Source organism: Hevea brasiliensis, chromosome 15 (genome assembly GCF_030052815.1).
Source record: "Hevea brasiliensis isolate MT/VB/25A 57/8 chromosome 15, ASM3005281v1, whole genome shotgun sequence".
NCBI lineage: Eukaryota > Viridiplantae > Streptophyta > Magnoliopsida > Malpighiales > Euphorbiaceae > Hevea > Hevea brasiliensis.
In genome coordinates this window covers 49,335,921-49,359,403 of record NC_079507.1, presented here as the reverse complement: position 1 = coordinate 49,359,403, position 23,483 = coordinate 49,335,921, and the positions used below count along the sequence as shown (strand labels likewise).

Genomic DNA, 23,483 nt, shown 5'->3' with positions numbered 1-23,483 from the left:
ACATATAAATAAAATAATTATGTTTTATAAATTATATGATAGACATGCTTCAAATATCTTAAATAAAGTTTCTTAAAGGGGATGAGAAGTCACAAGTGAAAATAAACGTAAACGATTATTTTTTTTTTTGTTATTAGATAGATATACACATATGAAAATATAAGACTTACTGTATCAATAATCATTCTCAGGTAATTATTAACTGAGAGGAGTTTTGATAACGCTTATAAACCCATACACACATCTTCTACCAATGAGGAGTCTTGATAATGCTTATGAACCCACGTAGACAATCATTTGGATGACTTTAAAGAAGCTTGTAGTATGATAGAAGGTAATGTTTCTTATGTCCATTTGTAAAAAACAATAATATATACATAAATATTAATGAATAAGGAAATTATCAATTTAAAATTTTAATTCAGTTAATTTTTTAAATTTAATTAAATACTATCAAATTAATATAATATAATTATTAAATTTTTTATTAATATATAAAAATATAAATAACTTAATTGATCGAAGCTGACTTATATACTTATAAATAAAACAAAAATTTTAAATTTTTAGTACTAATTATTAATAAAATAAAATTTATTTTGTAGAAAACAAATAGAAACTCCCAGTTTTAACTGTTGGATTTGGGCCATTAGATGAGTACAATTCAGTGGATCTCAACTTTTGATTTTAGGTTTTCTATATCTCCCCGTCTCTTTCCAACTTTTTGTCTGCCGAGTGCTCACTGCCGCCCTAATCACCTCTCCTCTGTCCACCGCCAAACCTACTCTCTTTCTCTCTTTTATGTTTCTATTGTCCTAAGAAGCTGCCGGCCACCGCATTTATCACCGCCGACGCTGGCCATTTTGCCCATCCCCAGACACACGCGGAGGAGGTCCATAAACCGATCATTTCTCACAGAAACTAAAAAAATACAAAAGAAAAACAAAGCCCACCGCCGGACTAAGGTGCGATTTTTATTTTTGGTAGTTTTGTTGTTTCTTCTGTGCTATGATGCCTCGTAATTTGATGGGATGGTGATTGCTTTATTTCTTGAATTTGTGAGAAAAATTGTCTGATTTTTTTTTTTTATTTCTTTCCTTTGTTATTTTTGTTGTGAATCAAATATGAATTAATCCGATGAAGTGATAACATTACATCTTTTATTGTCTTGTTTTGATTATTTATTTATTTATTTATTTTGCTTGATCAGAATGATGAATGTGGAAATTTGGCCTATTTCTCTACAATCTAATAAGTTGATCTGTTTTGGGTAAAAAAAGTGTTATGGGAAATTTTTTTAAGACTCTAAACTCCAATAATAACTTATTTTCAGAAATCCTTTTTCATGTTGAAATGAATCAAGATGCTGGAAACTCCATATCTTTTTTTTTTGTTGGGAACAGGCCTATAACGGCCATATCGCAAGGGAAACCGCCTGGCATTACCCAAATTCTTTTGAAAAATATGCAAAGTTCATGAGTAGATACTGGTTGATACAAGTAAAACTAATATTCATATCTATATAATAAGCATAAATACATCAAATCAAATTAGATGTTATTAATAATGATTTTAGTCAAATTAATTCTGAAAAATAATTCAAATTAGAAAAAAAAAAAAACACATAAACCTATAAATCGGGCAAGCCAATGCTTTATCCTAAAATTTAACAATAAACCTAACATCAAACAAAATTTTCTTCAACAAATATGCAAAAAAAGCAAATAATACTCACCTTTTGTGAGAAGAAGTTGTGGAGAATAGAAATATTTATAATGATCTTACCTTAAATAAGTAGAAAGAAGGGGGAGTTCAGGTGAAATTTTTGAGAAATTGTGATTGAAATAGTATTTGGAAGGTTAGAACACAGAATAAAAAAAAAAAAAAGAGAAAAACTAAAGAAAATAGTGCATGCATGTGTTTTTTGTCTGTTGAATTATTGAGGTAACTGTGGTGACCGTTACTTAACTGTAAATAACTACTGTTAACATTATGTAGAAATGGTAATGACTGTAACCAATGCAACTCAGCATTTTCCATTAAATGACGGGTAAAGGGTAACGGCCCCTTGAAAAACTCATAAATAACGGCCGTAACGTAACGGCTGTTATTTAAAAACCATGTGCCAATGTCACTACTCCCTGCACCCTGCCCAATGACTTGTGCTACTTAAATTTCTAGTCCACTGGAATCTTGTGCTTGCTGTCTCCGGTGCCACTTTCTGCCTGAGGCACATTTCTTGAATGTTCAACAGAATTTGTTATAGCTACAAATATTTTGGTGAATAATATCTCAATGTAATTACTTCTGCATGGATTTTATTGATTGAAATTTGCTTGTTGGTGCAGCTTGGTTATTGGTAGGACCTGTACTGTTAAACAGGGTTCTGGAGTTGAGTGAGCTGTTCTTGGATATTGATATTGGCCTAATTATTCTTGAATTCCAAGACCAGTTGTAAACAGTATGGCTGTCCACTCTGGATCCCGGCTTATTTCCTACTCACAAGAGCTTGTAGATGGACAGCCAGTCTATGTTTCTTCAAATTCCCTTCCAATTAAGGCATTAAAATTTGAACCTGCTGGGCACTCATTTCATGCTGTTGCTCTCAAACTTCTTGGCTGTGAGGAGGAAGATGCAGATGGTGAAGATCAGAAAGTGTCCAATGAAAAGGAACAGGCATATATACCATCATATGATTCTTATAGCAGCAAAGGTAAAAAGAAATCTGGTACTGGAGATAAGCAACAAGATCACTATGCCTTGTTAGGTTTGGGCCATTTGAGATATCTTGCCACAGAAGAACAGATAAGAAAAAGCTATCGTGAGGTTGCTTTGAAATATCATCCTGACAAACAGGCTGCTCTTCTGCTTGCTGAGGAAACTGAGGCTGCAAAACAAGCAAAAAAGGATGAAATAGAGAGCCACTTCAAATCCATCCAAGAAGCATATGAAGTTTTGATTGATCCTCTAAAGAGAAGAATTTATGACTCCACAGATGAGTTTGATGATGAAATTCCCACCGACTGTGCACTGCAGGACTTCTTCAGGGTTTTTGGTCCTGCTTTTATGAGAAATGGACGGTGGTCGGTAAACCAGCCAATTCCATCTCTTGGCGATGACAACACTTCTTTGAAAGAAGTTGAAAGCTTTTATGATTTTTGGTACAGCTTTAAGAGCTGGAGAGAATTCCCGCATGCTGATGAGTTTGATATTGAGCAAGCTGAGTCTCGTGAACATAAGAGGTGGATGGAAAGGCAGAATGCAAAACTCACAGAGAAGGCAAGGAAGGAAGAATATGCACGGATTCGTACTCTTGTTGACAATGCTTATAGAAGAGATCCAAGAATATTGAGAAGAAAGGAAGAGGAAAAAGCTGAAAAGCAGAGAAAGAAAGAAGCTAAAATTTTGGCAAAGAAGTTGCAGGAGGAAGAAGCTTTGAGGGCTGCTGAAGAGGAGAAACGCCTTAAAGAGGAGGAGGAAAGGCGTGCTGCTGAAGTTGCTTTACAACAGAAGAAGGTGAAGGAGAAAGAGAAGAAACTTCTGCGCAAAGAACGAACTCGTCTTCGAACACTTTCAGCAACTATTTTGTCCCAGCGTTTGCTTGATCTTGGTGAGGAGGATGTGGAAAATCTTTGTTTGTCATTGGATATTGACCAGCTGAGGAATATATGTGGTAAGATGGAGGGTAAAGACGTGCTAGAGCAAGCAAAAGTGCTCAGAGATGCAAGTGGATCAAGTCATGATTCTGACAGCAATAAAAGAGATGAGAAGAAAAATATACAACAGAATGACACTGTGGTATCGAATGGAACTGTCCCATTAAGCAGCTTTGAAAGGAAAGAGAAGCCTTGGGAAAAGGAAGAAATTGAGCTCCTGAGAAAAGGAATGCAGAAATATCCCAAAGGCACATCTCGACGGTGGGAGGTTATTTCAGAGTACATTGGTACGGGAAGATCTGTTGAGGAAATTCTGAAGGCAACAAAAACTGTCCTCCTCCAGAAGCCCGACTCCGCTAAAGCTTTTGATTCTTTTCTTGAGAAGAGGAAGCCTGCACAATCCATTGCATCTCCACTTACAACTAGGGAGGAAATAGGATCAGCAGCAATTAAACAAGGGCCTGGAAGCAGTGCTATGAAGTTGGATGATTCAGAGGAATCTTCAAGTAGATCTGCAAATAACAAGAATCCTGATGAAGGGTTTGCTGAGAATGGGTCGTCTTCAAGCTCAGATCAAGATGCATGGTCTACTGTACAAGAAAGGGCACTAGTTCAGGCTCTAAAAACCTTCCCAAAGGAAACCAGTCAGCGTTGGGAGCGAGTTGCAGCTGCTGTTCCTGGGAAGACTGTGAATCAGTGCAAGAAAAAATTTGCGTTGCTAAAGGAAAGCTTCAGAAACAAGAAAAATGCAGTTTAGTTTGTTGGATGGGCCTTTAAGGTAGTTCATGAGGTGACACAATTGCATGAGATAGTCACCGAGTCATCAATTATCCCTTTATTTACTTTAGATTCCATTCTTTTCCTCCTCCAGGATAGGAATCAGTGATGCTGTACATGAGAAAAGAGTAATTGCTATCTCTAGGCTCTAGTCTCACCATCAAGCTTTTATCAACTGGCTTTTTCTGTTATGACAGTTGACATGTTTTACTGTAGACGTTTCACATTTCAGGTGGAGAGCCATGGATAGGAAGTTTTTCGGTAATCACTGCTGAATATAATGTAATTTTTTGCCCAGATGATGCTTATTAGTACAGGATTTTGGTTCCATTATGTTGCACTGGGATTAAAAGAATATATATATATAATATGGTTTGAAAAATGAAAAAGCGATACTAGTTTCTTTCGAAGTTACTTGTTGGGTGAGCTCATTTATTTCAGGTGTTTCTTTTTTTCCTTTTTGTTTTTCCTACTTCATCTATAGTTAATTTTAAAACTCTGCCTAAATAGTTTGTGCTTAGCCAGTCTTAAGCCCGGATAAAGGAGGAGGGTTGCGGTAGGTGACAACCAGCGTAAAAATTTTGTCACACCTTATGATATGGATTCAAAACAATATGACTTAGAAGCATTACATATTTTTGAGAATTTAACCTAGAAGCATTACACATTTTTGAGAATTTAATCCAAAATCGTTTAGAGTGAAGAAAGCGAATTCATATAGTCGACCCTAAATTTTTTGAAATAAAGACTTAGTTGAGTTGAGTTGAGTTGAGTTGAGTTATATCTGTAGTTAATTTTAATTCTATGTTTTAACTAGAGTACATTTCACCAGCTTTTCACACCAAATGAAACAGGTCTTTTGGACATGTAGTTTATGAAAAATTGGACAATTTCTTTTAATTTTGGTGATCTGTTCTGTCTTGGCTTACTGATTCTTTAGTGGATATGCCAAGAAATAAAGTCTTGTGAGTTGTGACTGCTTGTTGTCGCCAGTGCTCTCTTGAGAGACGGTCTTTTATTGGTTTTACTTTTCACTGCATAAATGGAAAAAAGAACTCTCCATTTCGAATAATATAATCTATTATCTATTTGTTCCTAAAAAATTTTCTATTCTATTTAAGTCAGCTGGATCAGATATCAATCAGGTACAGTCTGTTTTGTCTTATTTTCTCTTGTTGTATTTTCTGGTCTTAATCATCATCATTCTATTATATATTTTTGAGTGTCTCATATTTGTTTTACACTGTCTCATATGTACCTTCAAGCCTTGTCTGGGATAAATTGAACTAAAAGATCACCCATAAAGCTCATATATCCACAAGCCAACAGCTTGATTTTCTCACCAAAGCTTTAGGAAAAGACCTACTCCAATTTCTTCTCAAATGTGTTGTTAATGCAAGGAAATCTCGACTATTTAGGTTTTAGGAATTGTGCAATATTTGCTACTCTGATATTGCCTGTCTAGTTGCACAAAGAGCAAACACTTGTATATAATATATGTATTCCAGTATTGGGATCAACAAGGATTTGAACAATGTTTTGCCCTAAACTTAATAGCGTCTTGACGATTGATTAGAAGTCCTCTCTCCCAAGCTAACTTTGTTTCCTGCAGAAACAAGTGTAGCCTGGCAACAGTCCATTATGCAACATTTGAGTGAAAATTATGTGGTTATATTCAGCCAGCATAGAAGCAGAAAAGAAAAATCAAATAGAGAACATAATTCAAAGAGCAATGCCCATCTAATTAATATGGCATACATTAGGTTAAAACAAGATTCATTTTTGCTATTGATATTTGATACAGCTACTTGACAACAATCAATTTTGCTCTTGCATGACCCTCATTGATTTGGAACTGGTCCCCCAGTCCAAAATGAGCCATCAACAACCAAACCTAAGTGATAAGCTCTCCACCTTTACTTACCTTTTGTGCATGGGCGTTTGCTTTGCAATGAGTAGCAGCATATGGCTACAAGTCCATCCACCGTTTGCTCAGTATCTCCGACTTCGTCTCCTTTAACTTATCCAGTTGTTGAGCAAGCATACTTCCATCAAACAATACAGAATTGCTTCTATCTCCCTTCACGGTGATAAGCACCCAAATGAACATTGTCTAAGGATGCAGACCTCTAATGGAACCCAAGAATCATCAACACCAAAACAAGTTTTCTTTGAACAAAATAAGATGCAATCTCTATGGAAAAAGAAACACCATAATATATATTTCAAAGAGGAACAGATCAAGTGTCAACACAATAACTCAACTTGTGGGAGATTACATTGATCATCAAGTAAAATAGGCAAGTGATCAAGTTGCCTAAGTTCTAATTCTTCTAGAAACTAGCAAGAAAGAAGACTCAAACTCTCTCTAAGGGAGGCTTTCATGTACAACAAAAATAAAAACTGAAGAAAGAAGATGGTATTCTCTTCCTTATAAACCTAGGGTTACAGAAACACAAGCTAAAATTGTTAAGAGAAAAGTTATAAATAATTGTGCCATGTTAGCTATCCTAACAAGAATAGTAAGTGTATTAATTATAAAGACAAAAGATAGCAGCAGCATTAATTGCAAAAGGGCAGAAGGTGGCAGAATATTGGAGCCCACTTGGTCAAAAAGTAGCTCTCTTTAATTCAAATGAACCAATGAGCTCCCTCCACGTGGTGTGAACCCTACAAACACCTAGGTGGCTGCCAAGTGGACTCCAAGGTGGCATGAGGCATGTCCAAAGTGGCTGGTGATGTGGCAATGGAATCTGACGTGGTTGGTGATGTGGCAATGGAATCTGACATGGCTGGTTACGTGGCAATGGAAGCTCCAGCTTAGCACATTGTGATACACTTAGATTTTTGGAGCAAGCAAGCTAGGCCTTCCTTATGCAGCTCCCCTCCTAAGCCGAAAATCCTTTTATGGTCCATGAGCATGCCTTGAAGTTGCTTAGCTCTTGCCCTATTGATTGCCCCTTTGAAGGGTGGTGGTGCTCCATGATGATTCTCATAATCCTCTCCCACTTGAAAAGAATTCGTCCTCGAATTTGATTCTACACCAAGGAAAGGAGTAAGATCAGTTACATTAAAAGTATTACTAACACCATAATCACTAGGCAATTCTATCTTATAAGCATTATTATTAATTCTTTCAAGCACTTGAAAAGGGCCATCACCTCTAGGATGCAACTTAGATTTCCTTTGGTTAGGAAACCTTTCCTTTCTCAAATGGATCCATACCAAGTCACCAGGTTCAAAAATCATAGGCTTTCGCCCCTTATTAGCATGAGATGCATATTGCTCATTTTTCTTTTCTAGAAGCAACCTAGCTTGTTCATGCATCTTTTTAACTATTTCAGCCTTTTTCTCACCATCCAATGAAGCAACATGATCAATAGGCAATGGTAACAAATCCAAGGGAGTAAGTGGATTAAAACCATAAACAAGTTTAAAAGGAGAGTATCCACTAGATGAATGCACAACCCTATTATATGCAAATTCTATGTATGGTATGCATTCCTCCCAAGACTTTAAATTTTGTTTCTCTAAGGCTCTCAAAAGTGTGACTAAGGTCCTATTCACTACTTCTGTTTGGCCATCAGTTTGGGGATGGCAAGTAGTAGAGAAAAGTAGCTTAGTTCCCAATTTTCCCCAAAGAGCCTTTCAAAAATGACTCAAGAACTTGACATCCCTATCACTCACAATGGTTCTAGGTATACCATGTAACCTAACAACCTCCCTAAAGAATAGATTAGCAACATATGTAGCATCATCATTTTTGTGACATGGGATAAAATGAGCCATTTTTGAAAACCTATCCACAACAACAAAAATTGAATCATGACCCCTTTGTGACCTAAGCAATCCCAAGACAAAGTCCATGGACAAATCAAACCAAGGATGCTTAGGCACGGGTAGAGGTGTGTATAGCCCATGAGGCATCACCTTAGACTTTGCTCTCTTGCAAGTCTCACATCTAACACATAGTCTCTCAAAATCTTTTCTCATGTAGGGCCAAAAGAAATGCTCCCGAAGGACATCTAGTGTCTTAGCAGCACCAAAATGCCCCATAAGGCCTCCACTATGACTCTCATTTGCAAGCAATTCCCTCAAAGAACTTTTAGGCACACACAATCTATTTTCTTTAAACAAATATCCATCATGCCTAAAGTACTTTTGGAATGCAGATTTCTCACATGCATGGAATATGGTAGCAAAGTCATCATCATGCTCATATAATTCTTTAACATACTCAAATCCCAATAATTTAGAATCAAGAGTAGTAAGAAGATTATAGCTGCGGGAGAGTGCATCAGCTACCACATTCTCTTTGCCCTGCTTATATTTCACAATATAAGGAAAAGAATCTATAAATTCTACCCATTCAGCACGTCTCCTACTCAACTTATGTTGGCTTTTGATATACTTCAAAGACTCATGATCAGAATGTATGACAAATTCCTTAGGCCATAGATAATGTTGCCATGTCTCTAATGCCCTAACTAATGCATACAATTCTTTGTCATATGTAGAATAATTCAATGTGGCACTATGCAACTTTTCACTAAAGTAAGCAATTGGACGTTTCTCTTGCATGAGAACAGCTCCAATCCCTACACCTGATGCATCACATTCAATCTCAAATGTCTTGTCAAAATTAGGCAAAATTAATAAAGGTGCAAAACACAATTTCTCTTTAAGCATGGCAAATGCATGTTCATGTTCTTTACCCTAAACAAATGTCACATTCTTTTTGACAAGTTCATTTAATGGAGTAGCCAATGTACTAAAGTTAGGTACAAATCTCCTATAAAAACTTGCTAATCCATGAAAGCTCCTAACTTCAGATGCATTTTTAGGTGTTGGCCAACCTCTAATTGCCTTAATCTTTTCATCATCTACTTCAACACCTTTGTTACTCACAACAAATCCCAAAAACACAATTCTTTCTAAGCAAAAAGAACACTTTTTCACATTTGCATATAGTTTTTCTTTTCTCAACACATCAAACACAAGTTTCAAATGATGCAAATGATCATCAATGTTTTTGCTATAGACAAGTATATCATCAAAGTAGACAACAACAAACTGTCCAATAAAAGCTCTCAAAACATGATTCATAAGCCTCATGAAAGTACTAGGGGCATTAAAGAAACCAAAAGGCATCACTAGCCACTCATATAAGCCATGTTTTGTTTTGAAGGCAGTTTTCCATTCATCACCAATTCTCATTCTAATTTGATGGTAACCGCTCTTCAAATCAATCTTACTAAAAAAGCAAGACCCATGCAATTCATCCAACAAATCATCCAATCTAGGAATAGGGTGGCGATACTTTATAGTGATTTTATTCACAGCTCTACAATCCACGCACATCCTATATGTTCTATCCTTCTTTGGCACAAGCAAAACAGGAATCGCACAAGGACTCATGCTCTCACAGACATATCCCTTAGCCAAAAGCTCATCTACCTGTCTTTGAAGCTCCTTAGTCTCAGATGGACTACTCCTATCACTACAAGAAAAAAGAAAATTAACAACCGAAAATTCGGTTTCAAAACATTGAAGATTGGTTTTTAATTTCAATTAGAAACCGATTTGAAACCGAAATAGTCGGTTTGCAATTCGTAGGTTTCTAAATAAATTAAAAACAGAATATGACGTTCGTCTCTAATTCTGAAACCAATTTGAAACAGATATTTTCATTCTAAAATTAGATACCGAATAACTTCGGTTTCTAAATCTATTTCAAATTAGTAACCAAAATATATCGGTTTCTAATAATCTGAAACGGATTTCCATTTCAAATCAGTTTCTAATTGGAACAAAAATAAAATACTTTTTAAAACCAAAATATATTCGATTTTTAAACAGAAACATAATTTCTTTTTCAAATCCGTTTCTAAGCATAATAAAATAAAATAAAATCATTTTATTTTGAAACCAAATACTTTTCTATTTCAAATTAAAAATGAAATTCAGTTTTTAATCCGTTTTAAATTACTGTAAAAATTTTTATTTTTATTTATTTAATGCATTATTTTATATATTGAAGCAAATAATATATTATCAAATCTCAATAATACAAGAAAATAAAAAATTCTATCATAGATAAAATAAATAAAACATTGGAGAAAATGATATCTTTATTAAATTATGAAGTTCATAAATTTAATATATGCAAAGAAAAGTATACACTTGCAATGCAATTGAAACACTAATAAATCCAATATAGACTCCAACCTACAAACTTTAGTATTGGGCGATAATTATATCACAACAAATATAGATTACAATATCACAAAAGTGAACCAAGTCATGTCTGGCCATATTTTCTCGGTAAATACCCATGCTAGCAAGAAGATCTGGACCATTCCACTCCATATTTATTCATGAATATTCTGGTCCCATAATAATATCTCTTCAAACATTAATTATGCCCCATAGTCAAATCAAGGATAAAGCCATAATCTGCATCAAGGAAAAACACCTTAATGAGTAAAAGTGAATGCAAAATTACTCTTAAGCAAATAGAAAGCAGGACAATTCCCTTTCCATTAGTTCAATATAAAGGACTTAAATATGAAAATTCAATTTTTAACATTCTATACCTAGTAAAATCTAACTAGGTATAGAATGTTGAAAATTGAATTTTACTTAGATCTCCAACAAGGTAAAATTTGAAACTTTAAAAATAGATTTCAAAATAGTCAAGCAACCTTCCAAACCTCTGTACCCCCTCCACAAAGAAGATGATAAGCTAGAATATATTGTTAAGGGAAGCTCATTCAAATTAGCACTAATGAATGCCAAATACTGTTACATCAAGGCAGCTATTATTCAATACACGCGCGCACGCGCACACACATGGAGAGAGGAGTAACTCATGTTACACTTCAAAATCTATTAAAGATGCAGTAAAAAGTTATGGTAATGATATTGTTAAGGTAGCTATGATAACAAACAGATAAACAGAAGCAAAAATGGATGAATGAAGAAAGACATATTAAAATCCAAGGAAAACTAAGCACAAGGAAAACTAAGCACAAGCAAAATTCCCATAACAATGCAGCTCTCAGAATTTACACTCATTTAAGTGCTGTAAACACAAACTCACCATGGCAAATTCAACAAAAGCTATGCGACTTGAATGGACATGATCCCCCAAAAGCCTCAAGCGGATAACCTATGAATGAAAAAATATACAAGAAAAAAAGGGCAGTCAAACATTGGAATGCTCCTTACAGCCAACTCTTTTTGGGGAGGGAAGGGGATATCTTTTATTTCTGCCCTCACCTCACCACAGGTTGATTCAAAGAAATTTTTTACTTCAGCCTGAGAAGCCTGCAGATTTAATGGAATTATTAACTAGAAAATTAAATAAGTCTGAAGAAACAAGCTGCAATCAGTAAGCCTTATAGCAAAATGGCAAAGCCATTTGTGTCATGCAACCTTAAGTACATGCTAAGACAGTACAAAAAAACATAAGCTAACACAACCAAAAAGGGCCAAAGTTATTCATACCCTAGGCAGAAATGTAGGATTCACTAGAAGTATGGCATTTTTTGAAGGTAACACTCTAACAGGATAGTAACCTAGCATCGTTCTACCAAGGTTTAAAGCTGCTCTTGCACCTTCTATTTATAAGGTTCCAATGTCACACATAAGGTATGAATAATCACACATAAGAGAGAGAGAGACATTCACCATCAGAAGGATTCGCCACAGCAGACACATTGCAAGGGCCATCAACCACCCAGTCATACGATTTAATGTGCATCTTCCCAAATAGCAGCTTGCAAAAAACAGTCATTCCAGGATGATTATGAAGGGGTATCACACCTGATGGCGGGAAGCAGAAGATACCCATCTGTAACAATAGAAAAATTAGAGAACCCAAATTAAAACATACTTCCCCAAGTCTCAAATTTACTATAAATGCACCTCAAAGCCCTATGCACCGAGAATTTGTCAGATATATGGTTATGAAGGTATTTTATTTTAGGGGTTCTCCCAGTAGCAAGTGCACGAAAATATGGCATCTCTGGACTTAGACCAAAATCCTCTGGTTTGATGTTATCTAGAGATAAGTAAGCAGCCATTAAATAATCAACTACAAAGTAAATGAGAAAACAATAAAGTTAATTTTGTAGAATCAGAACCAAAGATCTGTGCTCTATTCTCAATTCTGTAAATTTTATAGACAAATGGCTAAAAAAGAAACTTCAAACAGACCAAATAATTAATTTCAAATATATCTCACATCCATAAAAACATATATAATGGCAATTGCTATTAAAATAAAATTGAAAAGTGGCAGAATAAACAAAAGGCAGAAACATTAAGGAAATAACAACACTTTGATCCAAGGAGAATACACAACAAGAAGGTAAGTGAAAGAGCTAGCATAGCAAACATACAGTTTTTCAATCGGCGATACCACCACCGCCCTCTTATGGTGCTGTCGCTGGCTCTTCTTCCCTTTGGTATTCGTATTGGTTTCCGGATTTGGATACGGGTCCAAAATTGGATTCTTTTCTTTCTCCAATTCATAAGAGTTCTTTTCCTTCTTGTTAGCCTGACTTGTCTCAATCCCCATTCAACCTAACAATTCCTCAAATGAGAACCCTCAAAAAATTCCCCCGTCAACCAAAAACAAAAAATTGCTATATGGGAATCAAACTGGCAATAGGAGAAGATTAAACTGGCATTGGAGTGCACGAACTTACTCCTCTAGGTGGAGCACAAGAAAACCCAGAAGCTAGTTGCATTTGCTAGAGCCACAGGGGACAATGTTTTCAATGCCATCATCTGGGACATAGTGGTGGATCCTTCATATCAGGGGATTGGATTAGGGAAAGCTGTGATGAAGAGACTTGTACAGGAGTTGTTAGAAAAGGGGATTGTGAACATTGCTTTGTATTCAAAACCCTGAGTTCTTGGCTTTTATAGACCCCTGGGTTTTATGGTTGATCCGGATGGGATTCGAGGGATGGTGTACTCCAGAAAACAGAAAAAAAAAAAAAGTAACATATGATTCTTGAGGTTTTTTTCTCTAGTTAGGAAAGGGGAGAGCACATGGCACATACAAGGCGGCACAACACTACAGGGAAAAAAGTGTTAGGGTTTGCTATAAAGAATAAGGTCAATTTATAGTAGAGATTAGAGGGTCAAGATTTGGTTTGGATAACCGATATAAATCTGGTCAAGATTAATTTTGAAACCGATATAAATCGGTTTCTAAATATAAACAGAAAATAATTTCATTTTAAAACCGAAAGCAATCAGTTTCTAAATAAAGAAAAAGAAATTAAAAACCAACTAGAATCGATTTCTAAGTGTAAATATAAAAATTAGAAACCGACAACTATTGGTTTCTATATTTTACTTTAAAAATTAATAAATAAAATAGAAATTATATTAATTTTGAAACCGATATAAATTGGTTTCTAAATATAAACAGAAAACAATTTCATTTTGAAACCGAAAACAATCAGTTTCTAAATTAAGAAATAGGAATTAGAAACCAACTAGAATCAGTTTCTAAATGTAAATATAGAAATTAGAAACTGACAGCTATCGATTTCTATTTTTGACTTTAAAATTTAATAAATAAAATAGAAATTATATTAATTTTGAAACTGATATAAATCGATTTCTAAATATAAATAGAAAACAACTTCATTTTGAAACCGAAAAGCAATCGGTTTCTAAATTAAAAAAAATAAAATTAGAAACCAACTAGAATCGGTTTCTAAATTGACTTTAAAATTTATTTTGAAACTGAAAGCTATCGGTTTCTAAGGCAAATATAAAATTAGAAACCGACGGTTATCGGTTTCTATTTTGACTTTAAAATTTAATAAATAAAATAAAAATTACATAAATTTTGAAACCGATATAAATCAGTTTCTAAATATAAATAGAAAACACCTTTATTTTGAAACCGAAATCTTGGTTTCTAAATTGAACTTAAATAAATTAGAAACTGACTAAAATCGGTTTCTAAATTGACTTTAAAATTTATAAAATAAAACATAAAATAGATAAATTTTAAAACCGAACGCTATCGATTTCTAAGTGTAAACATACAAAGTAGAAACCGATAGGTGTCGGTTTCTATTTTAATTTAAAATTTAATAAATAAAATAAAAATTATATTAATTTTGAAACCGATATAAATCAGTTTCTAACTATAAATAGAAAATACCTTTATTTTGATACCAAAGGCAATTGGTTTCTAAATTAAACTAAGTAGGAATTAGAAACCGACAAGAATCGGTTTCTAATATGACTTAAATATAATTGACTAGTTTTGAATATTTAAATTAGAAACGGAGTATAATTCAGTTTCAAATATCGGTTTTTAATCGGTTTTTAAACCGATGTTAAATATGCCTCCAAATCTTGGCACAAAAATTAGAAACCGATTATGTTCCGTTTCAAATTTCAGTTTCAAATCGGTTGCTAATCGGTCTCTGACATAATTAACCATTTCTATTCAGTTTCTGTTTCAAAAGCCGTTTTAAATCACAAACCGATATAGTTCCATTTCTAAATTCGGTTTCTATTTCGATATTTTCTTATAGTGTATAGGCTGGTCTATTAGGAATTTGAGCACCAGGAATAAAATCTATTTGGTGTTCAATACCCCTAATAGGTGGTAAATCTGAAGGTATCTCATCTGGAAACACATCTTGCTATTCCTACAAAAGAGACACAACAGAAGAAGGAAGATTGGGGTCAAGGTCAGAAACATTTAAATAATTCTCCCTATACATGAGAATGCACAATGGCATCCCACCCCTCAAAGCTCCTCTCAACTCCCTTTCCCCAACATACAAGCTCATCTTTTTCTCTCTTCTCTCCTTTTGTCCCAAGCCCTCTCCCTTTTCCATTACAATCACTTTCTTTTCTTTCACTTCTTTCTTTTTCTCTTTCCCATCACTCTTTTCTTTACTTTCTTCACTCTTGTGCTCGTCCTCTCTTAATTTTTCTCTCCAACTCTCTTTTCTCTCCTGAACAGACCTCAATATTCTCATTTGGTCCTCATGTGCTTGTGATAGTGACAAGGGCACCAAGGCATGTGTGCGGCCATCTTTCTTCAAATTGTAGTGATTCTTCCTCCCATCATGAATCACATACCTATCATACTGCCATGGCCTACCTAGCAAGATATTTGTAGCTATCATGGGCACTACATCACATAAGACCTCATCATGGTAGCTCCCTATAGTGAAAGGTACCACTACTTGCTTAGTTACCTTCACTTTGTTGCAATCATTTAGCCATTATAACCCATAAGGTTTAGGATGCTTAAGGGTAGGCAATCCTAATTTCTCCACAAGTAAGGAACTAGCCACATTGCAACAACTACCCCCATCTATAATCATGCTACATAATTTCTCCTTCACTACACACCTAGTATGAAAGATGTTTTCCCTTTGCAACTCATCACTATCTACAATAGGTTGAGCACTCAAGGTCCTCATGGTAACCAATGCAAAGTCATACCCATCGGATGGCTCTTCAACGTGCACATCCTCTTCATTTTCATTCCCCTCAACTAACATCAAAGGTTCGAATTCATTTTCTTCCTCACTCTCTACCTCCCCATCTTCCCTAATCACCATGACTCTCTTGTTAGAACATTGGGAAGCATAATGCCCGTATCCCAAACACTTGAAACACTTCACATCTCTAGTCTTAGTAGTGGCATACCTCCCTTTTCCTTATCTTTACTTTCTACCTTTTCTTTCCCTTCCACTCTTCTTTCCTAAACTTAGGAATTTCTTTCTCACACTTAGAAGTCTTATCTACATTTGGTTTCCAAGGGGCCTTTGGAGCTGAATGGACACCACTACCATACTTTAAAGCTCTCTTCATCTTCAATTGTTTTTCTACTTTAATGGCTATGTGCACCAACTCAGTCAAATTAGTGTAAGAGTCCAACTCAACAACATGTGCAATCTCCATGTTAAGACCAGCTAGGAAATGTGCCATAGTAGCCTCTGGAGGTTCATCTAATTGTGCCCTTACTAAGGTTATCTCCATTGCCTTATAGTATTCCTCTACACTCTTCCCTCCTTGTGTCATCCTTTGCAACCTTTGGTGGAGTTCCCTAAAGTAGTGTTGGGGAACAAATCTCTCCCTCATTGCTTATTTCATAGCCTCCCAAGAAGCAATGGGTCTAAGACTTAAAGTCCTTCTCCTAACCATCAACTGGTACCACCACACTATAGCATACTCCTTAAACTCTACAGTTACAAGTTTCACCTTCTTTTCTTCACTATAGTTATGACACTCAAAAATTAGCTCAACTTGCCTTTCCCATTCCATGTAAGCATCCGGATTCTCCTTCCCATGAAAGGGAGGAATTTTCATCTTAATACTACCCATATTAGTGTCTACCCTCTCTTCTGGGCCTCCATATCCATAATCACCATATCTATACTCCCCAAATCTAGGCAACCTACCTCCTCTTCTACCTCTAGCTCCCTGGCCCTAGGTGGTCTATAACCCCTACCACCATAGTTGTAGTTCCCAACATCAAATTCTTCTTCTATTGCTTCCTCAAACTCTTCCTCAACATGCACTTCACCCTCAAGGTTCTCCACTCTTGGTTCCCCTATATTTCTTACTTCTTGCCTTCTGTCCCTAGCATCATCTCTACCCCTTGCTCTCTCTTCCCTATCCCTTCTCATCTCCTCCAAAATCCTATTCACATCATCCCTCAATGTATTCATGCCCAAAGTCAACCTCTCAAATTGTGCAGCCACGATGTCCCTATACATAGCTTCATCAACTAGGACTCTCTCCCTACTACTACCAGTTTCATTTGACATGATTTTGAGTTGCAAGAAAACAAGTTAGTAGGAAATGGCTAACCCTCTCTCGGTGTTTCACACAAACAGATGGCTTTTACCCTCTAATGCACTCACACACTCAAGCCTTTTACCACTCACTTCTTCTTGCTTGGTTCCCTTGGAACTAAGATACCAATGGCAATTCAAAAACTCATAAATTTTAAACAAAATGATAAAAACGACAAGGAACAAGACGTGACACAAGAACAAGCAATGTGACATTGGGGTCAAAATAAGATATAGACACCAAATGAAGAGTTAGTAAACTGGAATGAAGACAACCTAATGAAATGATATCAAGCTCAAATATCAAATTTCATAATCAATGCAGCACAGATACCAGCAGTTAACATAATTTACTAAAAATATACTCCAATTTCGGTTCACCACACAAACGACTATATTTTGATCTGAAATTTGTTACACATTGGAAACCCAATACTGGCCAACAACTGGTAAAATTTTAGCAGTTTCTAAGGGGGTTTACTATATAAACTAAATTTGATCAGGTCTGCCGCAAAATTTTGGTTCGATAAAAGAACAGCATCAAACGACCCCCAAAATTGACATGGGAACTACTGAAATGGGGTATAAATAGCCTATAGATTTTCAGAGTTTTTCGGATTGGTTTCTTATGTGAACTAAATTTGATTAGGTCTGTCGCAAAATTTTGGTTTGCTAGGCAAACAATGTCAAAAAAACTCCCAAAATTGACACAGGAACTAGTGAAATGAGGTATAAAAAGCCTGTAAATTTTCAGAGTTTTTTGGGTTAGTTTGCTATGTGAACTAAAAATAGTCTAGTTTCTACGCAAAATTTGGTTCAATAGGCAAACAGTACTATTTTCACCCCAAATTTGGTATGAAGCACAATAATTATACCCAAATGATTCTAGTGAAATTTCAAAGCCAAATTCAAACTTTAACCCTACGTTTCTATAATTTCCCCCAATGGTAAGAAATCACAATTCCAGCACAAACACCACGAACTTCAAATAGGGCAGTAGATATATCATCAAAATTGCATTGCTATCAGTTACTAATTATGTCAATTCCCAATTTCAGTCATCAGTTCATCAATCTCTCATAAATCAAAATTACTGTAGTAGGCTCAACCTGCTTGATATTATGCAAGAGTTCAAAGAAATTAGCTAGCACAAAGATGGTATAAGCTAGAATATAGATTAAACCCTAAGACAAAACTAGAATCAAAGACAGATCTAAAGAAACTTCTCTAAAACCCTAGATGAAGATTTCAGCAGCAAGTATTAGAAACAAAAATGAAAAGCATGGAAGATGAAGAAAAACAAAAACCCTAGAAATGTCTTCTTTGGCAGAATGCCTTAGAAGCTTAAACTAAACAGAAAAATCAACTAAAGGAAGATAAGGAATGAAGGATACTTACTTGATTTGATGCCCTAATGCTCTGATACCAATGTGATAAGCACCCAAATGAACATTGCCTAAGGATGCAAACCTCTAATGGAACCCAAGAATCATCAACACCAAAACAAGTTTTCTTTGAACAAAATAAGATGCAATCTCTATGGAAAAAGAAGCACCAGAATATATATTTCAAAGAGGAACAGATCAAGTGTCAACACAATAACCCAACTTGTGGGAGATTACATTGATCATTAAGTAAAATAGGCAAGTGATCAAGTTGCCTAAGTTTTAGTTCTTCCAGAAACTAGCAAGAAAGAAGACTCAAACTCTCTCTAAGGGAGGCTCTCATGTATAGCAAAAATAAAAACTGAAGGAAGAAGATGGTATTCTCTTTCTTATAAACCTAGGGTTACAGAAACACAAGCTAAAATTGTTAAGACAAAAGTTACAAATAATCGTGCCATGTTGGCTATCCTAATAAGAATAGTAAGTGTATTAATTATAAAGACAAAAGATGGCAGCAGCATTAATTGTAAAAGGGCAGAAGGTGGCAGCAATTAGTCCCTCTTTGTGGCAGAATATTGAGGCCCACTTGGTCAAAAAGTAGCTCTCTTTAATTCAAATGAACCAATGAGCTCCCTCCACGTGGCGTGAACCCTACAAACACCTAGGTGGCTGCCAAGTGGACTCCAAGGTGGCATGAGGCATGTCGAAAGTGGCTGGTGACGCGGCTAGTGATGTGGCAATGGAATTTGACGTGGCTGGTGACGTGGTAATGGAAGCTCCAGCTTGGCACATTGTGATCCACTTAGATTCTTAGAGCAAGCAAGCTAGGCCTTCCTTCTGCAGCTCCCCTCTTAAGCCGAAAATCCTTTTATGGTCCATGAGCATGCTTTGAAGTTGCTTAGCTCTTGCCCTAGTGATTGCCCCTTTGAAGGGTGGTGGTGCTCCATGATGATTCTCATCACACGATAATAGGCTTAACTTCTGTATTTACTGCGAGAATGCTTTTACATGCTTCCTTTTCCTCATTGGATCTCAGGCCCCTTCTTTTAAAGAATCTGTCAGCTATGGCACAGGTGTCTCTGAATTTGGCTGCCATTATGGTAGGTTGCATAATTAGAAGATACAACATGTAATCTGATAAAATCTTGTAGAATTTTCTGTGACTATAACTCTTTGAATTTTCTTTATCATCAGTTTCTTATTGTATAGGAGGTCAGTTGTAATATGCCACAATAAAAGGCTCTAATCATAAACAACATTATGAAACATAAGGCATTAAGCCATGACATTGATATGGATCAACATCCTGGAAAACCCAATCTCCTCTGGTTGAACATATCCTCTTGGCGGTTTTCAGATCATCTGCTTTAAGTGATTTCTTTTTTAGCTCACTAAAAATGAATTCTCAAAGCTCCTTGGTGAATGGCTCAATTAAGACATGTGTTATCTCGTCTACAAAGTCATTGAGACCCATGAAACCAATAATTTTGTAGTTGAGATTGCCTAACTTCTTAATGGGTGTTTCCATGTTTGTAAATTGAATGATCTTTTCATGCGATTGCTCATGTATTGATGGACTTTCTTGATCATACTACCACACTAGCTACTCTTGGGGGGTAACCAGAACTGTCAATTTTACAACAGGTTTTATCTCATAGCCACACCACTTTGACCTCTTGATACTGAGGAATTTGCGAAAAATCATCACTGCCAAATTGTTGAAACAACTCCAATAAGAGAAAATGGTCATGAGAAGAGACATTGTATGCAATCCTATAGCACCAAATAGCAACGCATATGAAACTCCAACATCAAACCCATCAAAATTATGCTTCTCTAGATGAAAATGAAAGACTACAAGAGCTGAAACAACTGAACTACATGATAAAGCCTAGAAAAAATATCCCCATTTAGACAGCACAACAACTACCTTATAATGTTTTTGGATGGAATAAGGGATAACTACCTTACAATGTTTTTGGATGGAGTAAGGAAATGTTTTATAAAATAAGGTAAGGTAAGATAATAGAAGGTAAGGTTGCAAAACTTTTCAAATCCACTAATTCAATGGCTTGAAAAGTGAGTTAAAAAAGTGAGCGTTTTGGAGGTTTTAGAACCCTTCGAAAACTTTTGATGCAAGAGCATCCAAATTAAATTAGGATTTTAGTTTTTTTTTTTTTCAAGCCATAACTCTCCCACTATATCAAGTGGTATTAAAGCGAAAAAAGGTCCTAAATTACTGTAAGATTTTTTTTTTCTAGTTCTGATTATGGTTGGCAGACAGAGATCGAGGTAGAGGCAATCAACCCCAACAAACAGAGTTGACTGAGATGCAGAGGATGATTTAGGACTTGACTCGAGCTGTATAAGCCTTGCAGCGTCAGGAACCTATAGAAGCTTGAATGGAGATTCTAGAAGGCAACCACAAAGAACTCGAGATTAAAGAAGATCTTGAGATTGAAGAGGAGATTGAGAACGTGAACTTTTTTTATGAAGTAGGACTTGCAAATTAAGTGGTACAAGTGGATTAGAACAACATTTACTACATGCTCTTGAATTGAATGGTGGAGGAGTGAAAAATGAAGTAGCTGATTTTCATAGAAAGTTACGTGTAGAGGATTATTTGGATTGGGAAGCTAGTTTGGAGAATTACTTTGAATGGAAACCCATAGCTGAAAATCGAAAGTTGTTATTTGTAAAGCTTAAATTGAAGTGAATTACACTTCAATGGTGGAAGAGAGTTGAAGAGCAACATGCGCAACAAGGTAAGCCTAAAATAAGCAATTGAGAGCACATGAAAACTAAAATATGAAAGCAATTTTTGCGTTCTAATTATACAAAGGAATTGTATGAAAAGTGCCATTGTTTGAAGCAAACAACATGTTCATTAAAGAGTACATTGTAGAATTTAATAACCTATCAATTCGAGTTAGTTTATCTGAAAGTAATGAACAAATTGACAAAATAATTGGGGGTTGGACATGAGTATCAAATTGGCCAATAAAACTAGAAGGAGGTTGTTGTGCATAATAAAAAACAATAGAGGTGCAACAAATATTAAAAGAAGCAATAAAGAGAAAAGTATAGCACCTTATGGTAGACAAACTAATTTTGGTTCATCTACAGCTAAAGGAGGTAGCAATACTCAAGTCCGATGTTTTACTTGTGAAGAGAAGGGACATACTTCATTCATTTGCCCTCAAAGGAGAGTGAATTTAACCGAGTTTTGAGGAAGAGTTAGATCCAATTTTTGATGAATATGATGAGGAGATAGAGGAAATTGATGTTCATCCAGCCCAAGTTGAAACCTTGGTGGCACAAAGGGTGATGATGATGACAATCAAAGATGATGAGTAAGATTGGAGGAGGCATAGTATTTTTCATACATGTGTTATTTGTAGAGGTTGGTGATCTTGTCATTGATGGAGGAAGCAGGGAAAATATCATATCTAAAGAAGCTGCGGACAAACTGAAGCTTCCTACAACAAAACATCTTCACTCGTGCAAAGTTGGTTAGCTAAAAAAAGGGGCATGAGATACCACTAACTTCTCAATGTTTGGTGAAATTCACCATGGGAGGTAACTTGGAAGATGGAACTTTGTGTGATGTTGTACCAATGGATGTTGGGCACATTCTTGTTGGGAGACCTTGGTTGTTTGATCATGATATGATTCATAAGACAAAGCCAAATACTTACTCCTTGTACAAAGACAACAAGAGGCACACTTTGTATCAAAGCAATTAGTAACTAAGAGTTCTACAACCAGCACCATAAATGGATATTTGAGTGCTGAAAAGTTTGAAGCTGAAAGTAGAGATATGGGAGGCATATATTCATTAGTAAAAAAAGTGGCAAAAACTAACCAGTTTGGAAAATCACCTTAATATCCCATTGAAGTCCACCAGATGTTGAAGGAATATGAAGAGTTAGTTAGTGAGGATGGGCCAAAAAACTTACCACCTTTAAGAAGCATTCAACATGCTATTAATTTGGTACCGAGAGCAACTTTACCAAATTTGCCTGCACATAGAATGCCTCCTATGCAACGAGATGAAATAAAAAGGCAGGTCAAGCAGTTATTGGAGAAGGGTTTGGTGCGTAAAAGTAAGAGTCCTTACGCTAGTCCAGCTTTATTAGCTCCAAAGAAAAATGGTTCATGGAGAATATGTGTGGATAGCTAAGCCATAAACAAGATTATAGTCAAGTATCGCTTTCTTATTCCTCGATTGGAAGATATGCTTGATTAATTGACTGGTTTCGAAATGTTTTCCAAGATTGATTTGAAGAGTGGATATCACCGCGCAAAGATGAATGGAAGAGAGCTTTTGAGACGAAAGATGGGTTATTCGAATAGTTGGGGATGCCATTTGGCCTTTTTAATGCGCCAAGTACATTCATAAGGGTCATGGCTAATGTACCCAAGCCTTTCTTGAATTCTTTTGCTGTGGTATATTTTGATAACATTTTGATATATAGCCACACTAAGGAAGAACATTCAGAACATTTATGACAAGTGCTAAAAGTACTTCAACAATTGTATATAAACATAAAAAAAATGTAGTTTCCTGCAATTAGAAGTGATGTTTCTTTGGTAGAAGGTTTAAAACCAAATCCGAAAAAAGTTTGTGTAATTACTGAGGGTCCAGCACCTCAATCCATAAAAAGTTAGGAGTTTTTATGATTTGGAGTCTTTTTATAGGAGATTTATTCAAAATTTCAGTTCTATTATTAGTCTTATAATTGAATCAATGAAAAGGGGTGATTCTGAGTGGTCTAAATCTGCATAAAAACTTTTGAATAAGTGAA

At 35.6% G+C, this 23,483-nt stretch overlaps 1 protein-coding gene across 1 annotated transcript; it reads left to right on the top strand.

Annotated features, from left to right (window-relative positions):
* Positions 1 to 677: 677 nt before the first annotated feature.
* Positions 678 to 4,766, top strand: LOC110648882 (uncharacterized). Its single transcript, XM_021803246.2, has 2 exons — positions 678 to 965; positions 2,349 to 4,766. Exon 2 carries the CDS (start codon positions 2,464 to 2,466, stop codon positions 4,411 to 4,413), a length of 1,950 nt encoding a protein of 649 aa, XP_021658938.2. The 5' UTR covers positions 678 to 965; positions 2,349 to 2,463; the 3' UTR covers positions 4,414 to 4,766.
* Positions 4,767 to 23,483: the final 18,717 nt, after the last annotated feature.